At 38.9% G+C, this 9,898-nt stretch overlaps 1 protein-coding gene across 1 annotated transcript in view; it reads left to right on the top strand.

Annotated features, from left to right (window-relative positions):
* The window catches only part of CPZ (carboxypeptidase Z), a 56,885-nt gene extending 47,215 nt beyond the window's left edge, over positions 1 to 9,670 (top strand). Inside the window, exons 8-11 of the mRNA XM_077814662.1 lie at positions 1,290 to 1,425; positions 2,708 to 2,847; positions 7,034 to 7,133; positions 9,174 to 9,670. Coding sequence (XP_077670788.1) covers positions 1,290 to 1,425; positions 2,708 to 2,847; positions 7,034 to 7,133; positions 9,174 to 9,538 — 741 coding nt within the window. The 3' untranslated portion in view covers positions 9,539 to 9,670. The remainder of the gene's footprint in view (positions 1 to 1,289; positions 1,426 to 2,707; positions 2,848 to 7,033; positions 7,134 to 9,173) is intronic.
* Positions 9,671 to 9,898: the final 228 nt, after the last annotated feature.

Raw genomic sequence — 9,898 nt, forward strand, 5'->3', positions numbered from 1 at the left:
TTGATCCCCACAGGCAAGGCAGGCAGAAGAACCCCTAGCTTGAGACTCCTAATGGGATGCAGCTTGTGCTAGGGATCCCAGCAGCTCATTAGCTGTGGGGTGACAGCAGGACTTATGTGGCGTTGCACATGTCTACTGGCAGGAACCTTCAGATTTAGGCTGTACCTGAGAATTCATTTTGAAAATGTCAGTGGTGCCTAAATGTTAGACTTAGGCACCTAAAGAGTCAGTTAGGCACCTAAGTACCTTTGTGAATCAAGCCTCAAGTTCTCACCCACAGGGCCAATCGACTCCCCCTCACTTAGCATGAAAGGTCACAGAAAACGTCCCCTGTAAGCTGCAGGCTAACCTCTTCTTTCCTTGCTGCGGCCTGTCCTCTTCTTGCAGTCTCCCTCCAAGCTGCAGACTGGCTCTTGACTCAGAAGTCACATGTACTCCTAGACTTGCTGTCTCCACTTCTTAATCATGATGGCACATATGCTCTTTCTGGGCCTATAGCATTGGCTGAGTTCCCTCAGGCAGACTCTTTACCATCAGAATCTTCTACCTGGTCACATGCACTGCTAAGTGTCTCTCTGTAACACTTTTCAGTCTCTGTTAGAGGCATACAAGCAACCTAGTATTAATGACACTAAGCTAGAGGTGTTATAAACAGTTTTTGTTTGTGCCCGGAGAAATAATGAGGCCTGTATCTTGCATTAGTTACCTCAAGTTATAGGCATTGTGAAAAAACTGGTTAGACCCCAAAGCACTTGGCACCTTTGATAAAGTGAAAACAAGTTACTATTGTTATTTATTCCTGAAATCACAGGTGAGTAGAGACTAGGGTAAAAGAAAAGGAGGACTTGTGGCACCTTAGAGACTTAACCAATTTATTTGAGCATGAGCTTTCGTGAGCTACAGCCACAAGGACTCCTTTTCTTTTTGCGAATACAGACTAACACGGCTGTTACTCTGAAACCTGTCATTATGCAAGGGTAAAAGTGGCTCCACTATTTAGAATCCTTTGTAATTGCATTGCAGATAATGGATTTTTTAAAGCACCTAGGTGACTTAGGAGCCTAGGTCTCAGAAGTTAGACTCCTAGGTGACTCAGGAACTTTTGTAAATTTTATCTAAGAGGGTTACCTTTGTATAGAGGTTCCCTCTGTGCACATAAGTCTAGAGGACACCATCTGGCGAGCAGGAACAGATAGTGCTGGAGTGGATCTCAGTGATGTGAAGATAAATGGAAGACGTGCTTACAGTTCAGAGAAGAAGTAAATATATTTCAAAATCATTCATTTCAGATGTTCAGATTGCTGGCTAAAGCATATGCAGGTGCACATCCAATCATCTCAGACAAATCAGAAGCTCGTTGTGGTGGAAACTTCGTAAAACGAGGAGGAATTATAAATGGTGCTCAGTGGTACAGCTTTACTGGAGGTAAATCTCTTTGCCATTATGTCATGTGAAGCAAAACCCGAGTAAGACCCTTAAGAGAGACAAGTAAGGGCCTGATCCAAGGCCAACTGAACTCAATGGAAAGACTCATTAAGTTCAGTGGGCTTTGGATCATATCCTTCCACCCAGTGCACAAAAATGTCTTTAGAGGATTTAAATGGCAAAGTCTACATTCAAATAGAGCAGGCCAAATTCATCCCTGACGTAACTCCGGTGAAATCAATGGAGTTATGCATGGGATGAATTTGGCATTGTGTATTTATGAAATGCTGTTCTGGTGTTAAAATCTGAAATTTTCTAGCAGATAGGAATGAAACGTTAATGCCTCAACAGCAGCATGAATTTGGACTTCAGATCCATAATGCAGAATTTTATATATTTTACATTATGGATTTGAAGTGTGCTAGTGCTTTAATCCATACTGACTGAACTATAATTGATTATTATTAGTAGTCGTGATAAGCAAAAATGTCACAACTGACATCCAATTCATTGGTGTTCAAGTTTCCAATGCTATTTTATCATTAGCAGTATTTGGTTTTTCAGGTTTGTTCAATTTTTGATATTTGGGTAAAATTTTCAAAAGTGACTTAGACTCCTAAGTGATTAATAACTTTTGAAAATGGGGTGCTTTTGAAAATTGTACCTGTTATCTACGATTAACATTTTAGTACATAATAATGCCATGACCTTCAATGTAGAGGCACAAGGTTCTTATGATGTTAGCTTCTCTTAGAGGTTTGCTGCCACCAAAGGACCTGCTGACAGGGTATGGTACCTTTGCTAGATGGTGTAATAAAATGAAGAAACCATAAGACAGCAAAGACATTATTCCCCAGTACAAGAACAAGTCTCATTCTCTGACCACAGGCCTGGAAGTCAATTCCAGAGTTCTAAACCCAGCTCCGACCTTGATTTCCCTGTGACCTTGGGCAGTACCTTATGGTATAAAGCTGATCATACACAACCCCCATCCCTCTACCTTAGCTTCCACAAATGTAAATGAGTTTTAATAATAATAGTACTTACCCATCTAAAAGAGGTGTTGTGAGCATTAATTAGTTAACTGATGTTTAAAATAATGCTTGTAAAGCTCCAAAGATCCCAAATCCTATGCATATGGTAGATGCATTCATTCTACACAACATATAAATCCTTGTCCACAGGGCTGCATTTGTTAATCAACTAATTGCAGCAGCATAGTTCTAATTACATGTGATATGGATTGTTCATAATCTTCCCTTTTCCCTTTCTATTAATTTAGGTATGGCAGATTTTAATTACCTTCACACAAACTGTTTTGAAATCACCTTGGAGCTGGGATGTGACAAGTTTCCTTTGGAGGAGGAACTGTATTCAGCCTGGCATGAAAACAAAGAAGCCCTTCTGACTTTTATGGAAATGGTAGAGCCCTACTTTTATTTACATTCCTTTAGTACTTGTGGCTTTTCATGTCCATTCTTTTGTGGGATTCCATTGTTATTTTTTTTCCCATTGAGGATGCTTATGACAGCATTTGATCTTCAGATATTTCCACACCAGTCTCTATCCCTCAGTTTGGCTGTCTAAGAATGTGGATATTATTTCCCTAACTCACATGTGGCTGGGTTGAAGGTTGAGATGAGCTTAAGTACAACACAAAATAGGACCGTAGGAATGTCTGTAAATAGTTTGGGTGGGTTTATGAATCAACTCTTCAAAATCCAATACTAGAGACAGACCAACTCATTCAGAAAAATAAGACTCAACCTCTCTCTCAAAGAACTAAACCAAACTTAGTTTAAATTTCCATAAAGTTTAGGTAATTTTTCACTTTTACATTCTTCTCCGAGTCCATGTTTTTGGTCTCAAGTTCCACTATTCTGTAACAGAGACCTTTTAAGTTTTGTTTTTGCCCCAGCTGGAACAAAGAAATCCTGAAACATTCATTGGAAATCCTGTTCCTATAATATTTCAGCTCAGTTTCTGAACAAAAGCTGTTAGAATAAAGGTCTGGCCCCTGAACTCGTGGAGGAGTAACCGAACCAAATTTATGTGGGTTCACTCAGCAATAACAATTGCCTCACTAATAATAGGTAACTGATCACAGAGACCCAAGGCAGACATCTTTCTCTCAGCCATTAGCAGATCAGCTTTCTGTCATGCCTTATATTGATAGACTATGTAGTAATTTAAAGTTGTTAGGAGTGTGTTAGCTTTTTTTTATGGCCTTTTTAAGCAACCTCTTGCTACTTGTGGTAAGTATCATCATTCGATAAAGACTACAATCCAGACCACCAAACTCATTTCATTTTACAGCTGTCTGATGAAAATGAGTTTTAGTGAGTCCAAATGGGACTGGATTAAATCCATGTATATTGCACTTGAAGCCTTCAAGATGTAAAGATTTTTATAGTGTGAGATACTGTAGAAGTCTATGCTGGAAAAGCCTTTTGAGCAAATACAGAACAGTAAGCGAAAACTCTCTAGATAAGATTGACTGAATTACTCCTGATAAGGATTAAGTCTGCCATAACCAATTCAAACTTTTCTCATTCTGATATTTACCAGATTATTTCGTGTGTGCATAAATCTACTTAGTTTAACTAGCAAAAGTTATACATAGATTTCTATGTGCTAATACATCTCCTATTGAAAGCAGTTACAAAACTCCCATTGACTGTAAGGATACATGATCAGGGCTGTATTCATGGCAGCAAAATAAACTCAATAACAATAAAGTAATTAAGGGCCCAATTCTGTCACTCTTACCTGCACTGCCTAGTAATTATTGAAGTCATGTCAGAAAAAGATGTCAGAAATGGGACTTAAAACAGATTCTGACCTAAATCCAGCAAAGCAAAGTTGAAATAGAATTGCTGAATTATGGGACAGATTCTCTTCTTCCTTGTACCCTGGATAGAGAATTTACAGCTCTTCAGAAAGTGAAATTCTGTCCTGATTTGGAAGTGTTTTCCATTCACTTTACAAGAGTGTTAATGATGAGGGTGCAAATTAGTGAAGAGAAAGGCCCACTATTTTTAACACCTCTTGCTAATTTAAGATTTTCCATACTTTCATGCTGCAGGATGACTGGAAAGAAAACTGCACCAACTTGCTATAATAATTCTGTCCCTTTTTGGTTCCTTCTGTTCAGTAGTACCTCACACCTTGAGTAGTCCCATTCAAATAAGTTAAACTATGTAAAGAGTAAGGTAGTGCTCAACATGAGTAGGAGCAGCAGAATCTGGTCATTAATAAGTGTGTGCTGTAATTAGAACAGGTCAACATTTTTAGATTACAAAACTTTTCATCCAAAAAATGGCCTTTTAAAAAAATTGGATATGTTAATTATTTTTTAAAAATTTCCATTTTTTTAATTCCATTGGAAAACAAAATTTAATCTTTTTTTCATTGTTTATTTGTTTTCCTGTTTTCCTGGGGCAAAATAAGGGGAAAAACGAAGAGAAAAGAAGAAACAATGAAGGGGAAAGGGAAAAGAGGAGAAAAAGGAGGAGAAAAGAGGAAACCTACAAAACAGAAAACCCAAAAAAATGAAAAAAATCAGAAAAAGAATTTTGAAATTGAATTTTTTAATAAATATTTGTAAAAATTTTGAATAAATAAATACCTGTCCATTTGTGAAGCCTGAAGAAAAAAAATGACTAAAATTCTAAAAAAATGATTTTCTCCCCACTTTTTCACCAGCTCGGATTGTTATGAACTGGCAATTTTGTATCGGCATGTTTGGCATCTTGTGCATGGAATTAAAACTGGTCTGCTGTGTGTCACCAGCTTTGTCTTGCTAGCAGATAGGGGTATTTCCCTTTAGCTCAAGCAATAGTATCCTGTGCAGGGCAGGTCTACACTACGGGGGAAAGTCTATCTAAGCTACGCAATTTGAGTACGTTAGTAGCGTAACTCAAGTCAATGTAGCTTAGATCTACTTATTGTGGGGTCCACACTACGCTATGTTGGCGTGAGATGCTCTCCCATCTATTCCCCTTACTCTTCTTGTTCCGATGGAGTAACGGAGTCGACAGGAGAGCAATCTGTGGTCAATTTAGCGGGTCTTCATTAGACCCGCTAAATTGACCCCCGATGGATCAGTCGCCACAGTGTCAATCAACAGTAAGTGGAGACAAGCTCTCAGAGTCCTATACTCACTATTATCATGACATTCTGAATGGCCATGTTGTGCAACACAATAACAACCCTGAAGTCCAAGTTTGCTGCTCTAGTGTCTCTCTCTCTCTCTCTCAAATATTCACATCAGGGTTTTTTTTTTATTAATGTCTGTCATTGTTCTAGTATTTCCATCACTGTTCTTTCTGACAGGGAGAGATTTTCGCATAGTAATAATGCATGCCTGCCTCATAAGATTGCTGATGGGTTCAGTTAATTAGCTCACAGTTTACAGTTTACACTTTGAGATCTTTAATATGAGGTACTACATAACTGAAAATATTTGTTTGTTTATTATTATTTCAACAAGTTTTAATGCCTCTGATTTTCTTATGCAAATATTATTCATAGCAGTGAGCTGCATTAATTGGTTGCACTGTCAAGATGTCAGCATGCTGTTTGACTGTTAGTTATTAGTTATTTAGTTATTCTATATATCCTTTAATGCTGCATTTTTCCTTGTAGTAAATGCAGTTAGTAGATTAGAGGGTCAGTTCCTTGTGTAAATTGGCCTCATTTACTCCATAGTTTATGAAAGTGTGTTTTTCCTTTACATAGGGAGTATCAGGTCATTTTTCAAAACTTTAACTCTAAATTTATTTTCTGTGTTGAATTTAAGTCATACATTTTAAAATATTAGTTGAATATAATGGTTATATGTTCATGCACCCATGATCTATATACAGGCGGGACCCTCCATGCATAGATCACATTCCACCATAATCAAAGGGGGATGATTTGCTTCCACATCTCCCTTTGCCCCCAGACCTCATAGAGAGTTGCTCGTAGGTTGGTGATTCATGAGTGTGGAGAATGATCTGAGATTGTGCACAGGCCTCTAAGGTGTTGCCCTAGAAGGCAAACTACCCTTCTCAATGAGAAGGATGGTGACTCATTTTGAGGAGAATCTCATGAGGATTGCTTCTTGTCACAACCAGAACATGGGCAGTCAGACCTAATGGTCAGAGCAGGAGTCAGGCCAGGTCAGGTACTAGAAGCACAGAGTCCAAGACAGGCCAGAGGGCAAACCAAGAGTCAGACCTAGGAGACAGGCAGAATCAGAAGGCAGAATCTGGGGTCTCTTGCACACAGGGTCTGAAGCAGAGGCAGGCAGGCAGGCAGTCTGTATTGTTGCTCAGACAGCTTCCTGTCATGGCTTCCTGGCTTAAGTACTGGTGCCAACCAATCAGTGGGCTGTGAGCAGCTGCCACTCAGGTCCTGCTGGGCGGTGCTTCCTGCTAAGCCCAGCCTCACAAGGTCCTCCTGCAAGAGCCTAGCCTATGCCTTTGTGTTGGTGTTGAGGTGGCAGCAACTCAGTACCCTCTACAGATTCTTACACTTCCTCTTCCTATAGGCTTTCTTGCAGGAAAAGATGAGCAGGCACAAAAATATTACCATTTGGTGTAACGTGTCCTTTCTTTGTTAGGTACACCGTGGGATAAAGGGAATTGTGTCTGATAAATTTGGTAACCCAATAAAAAATGCCCGAATTTCAGTAAAAGGGATCCGACATGATGTTATCACAGGTAATGTTATTTTGGTTGGATCTTTCTCATATGATAATGATGGTATGCACTATGAGCGAAAAACTGTAGTCCTCACTAAGCCAAAAGTCCTATTACATTCAATGGACATTTTGCCTGAAGAGAATTGCAGGATTTGGCTGTGTGAGTTTACTTCTAGAATTATGTGAAAAAACGTAGGTCAAAATCTACCCGCCTCCCGCCCCACCCCCCGCACTATTATCGGTGCCAGTGAAATTGCATGAGTGTAACTGAGTGCAAAATTTTTCCCAGAATTTTTTGAAGACTCTCTCTAATTTCATGTTAAATTTCTTGTTAGGCTAAGTAACCTGAAATTTTCTTCAGATAGAGCAATATTTTGGTCTCTGTGCACAGGTGAATAGTATGTTATAAATATATATGAATGATCTACATACAGTCAATCAGAGGCAAAAAGAGTGGAATACTGAGTTACATACTATGTACATTGCATTAACCAATCAATAACATACATAACTGTTAATTTTCAGCAGTTGTAAAGCTCTGAGCATTTAGGGCTCAGTCTTGCTCCCACTGAAATCAATGAGAATTTTGCTATTGATTTCAATGGGAATAGGATTAGACCCCAGTAGTACATTATGTCACATGTGTGGTAAAATTTTGCTCTCGTAATGGCTGTTATGTTAGTGTGGAAAGCCAGAGTGGCTTATAAATGTAGTGGATACTACACGACAGTACTTTGAGTAAACCTATAAAATTAGAGTGGATACAAAACTGGGAGATGGTGCAAATTTTTGAAGCTGAAATTGGGGCTTGATTTAGGGCCTGTTCCAAACCTCATTGTAGACAATGACTTCCCATTAACATCAATGGGCTATGAATAAGGCCCGTAAAGAATTAACCAAAAATATTGTGCCCTTGTGAAGGAAAAAGGAGTGTTAAGTTTCATTTCAGAATGGACAAGAGTTTGTAGTTCAGAAATTTCATGGTGACCAGGCTTTAGTTAAGATAGACTATGCCCAACAGTTGCAAAGCCAAAATATTCAAAATGATGGCAGGGGTGCTGGAACAATTTGTAGATTGTGGGTGCTGAGAGCCATTGAACCAGACAATAATAACTCTGTAAATAATGGAAACTACATCAAGCCAGGAGCTTCTGCAGCACCCCCAGTACCTCTAGTTCCAGGACCTATGAATGAAGGAAATTATGATTGCCAGGAGCTGAATACCTCTGATTTTTTCCTTTCTTTTTCCCCTCTTCTTCCTTTATTTTCATCTTAAAAAAAACCCAACAGATAGACATTGAAATTCTATGAAAAATAGCATTAATACAATGTTTGCTGTGCTGATAAACTTTAAAAATCCAGGAAACATAAAGTTATGCATAAATGCTCATTGTTTGCACTGCCTCCTTCTGCATATGCGTTAAAATACAGGCCTGATCCTCAGCTGGAGGAAACTGCTATAGTTCCACTGAAGTCAATGAGCCACCAACATGTAGGATTTCAAGGTAGTCATTTAATTGGACATTTTCACCTCAGCATCAGAGACAAACTATTTACACCAGCTGATGATCTGGCCCCATGTCTCATGTGTATTATATATTACAAATAGGAATTTCTTATGCCCTCGGACATACAATATACCTCTATATTGGGGTTGATTCTTCTTTCACTTACATCAGCTACAGACAGGTATAAATCCATTGACTTCACTGGAGCTACTTCTTATTCATACCATTGCAAGTAAAAACAGAATCAGGCACCAGTTTTGTTTGCCATGGTGTACTTCTGTGTAATACATACACTGCATCTATCCTGATATTAATACAATTTACAAGTTCAGAAATATAATTATTTACTACGGGCCAGATTTTCAAAAGTGCTCAACTCCCAGCAGCTCCCACTGTGACACCTTCAACCTGATTTTTAAAAGAGGGGAACACCCAGTGTGCTGAGCTCTTTTTCAAAATCTGCCCTTATAACATCCAATGCTTATCTGTGTATAGATGTGTGTACGCATTTATGCTACTGGACAAAGGACTGAGATACCTGTTTTCTTTAGGTGCCGATGGAGACTACTGGAGACTCCTACCTCCGGGAAGATACATAATCAGTGCTCATGCTATCGGATACAGCAAGGTGATGAAGAGGGTCACTCTGCCTGCCAAGATGAAAAGAGCGGGGAGGGTAGATTTTGCCCTTCGATCTCTAGATACAAGGCCTAAAAATTTCCTCTGGGGGCCAATGGAAGACATATATGAGCGATACGACCCACTGGAATATTTTGATCCTCATGCCCAACATGCACAGTCTGAACCAAGAGAAGAAAGAAGGCAGCCTACACGGCACAATGAGAAGCCTTGGTGGTGGTCTTACTTCAGCTCTCTAGGCCAGCATAAACCACTGTGGCTGCTCAAACAGCGTTAAGTCAGATAATTGTTTTGCTCACCTTCTTATGACACTGTTCCATCAAAATCCTAATACCCTGATTGCTAATGGCAATATTTAAATCTGTTTAATTTGGAAATACAGTGTTAACTCAATATCACTTTCTGTAATTCTTTTTTTTCCCTCTTTTCACAGAATTGACTATATTCAAGTACTTTTATATATTAAAAAAATAGTACACATTTGTTCAAAGGCCAGGTTCTATTCAGTTTCCTAGTAATGTGCTTTCCTTATGCCCATGCAGTTAATCATCAGATTTATTATTTATTAGATTCTAAAGTACCTGCAGAGGAATCTTCCTGATCTTTTAATGCATTTTCAAACATGTCTTATCACATT

The sequence above is a fragment of the Eretmochelys imbricata genome, chromosome 4 (genome assembly GCF_965152235.1).
Source record: "Eretmochelys imbricata isolate rEreImb1 chromosome 4, rEreImb1.hap1, whole genome shotgun sequence".
NCBI classification, from domain to species: domain Eukaryota; kingdom Metazoa; phylum Chordata; order Testudines; family Cheloniidae; genus Eretmochelys; species Eretmochelys imbricata.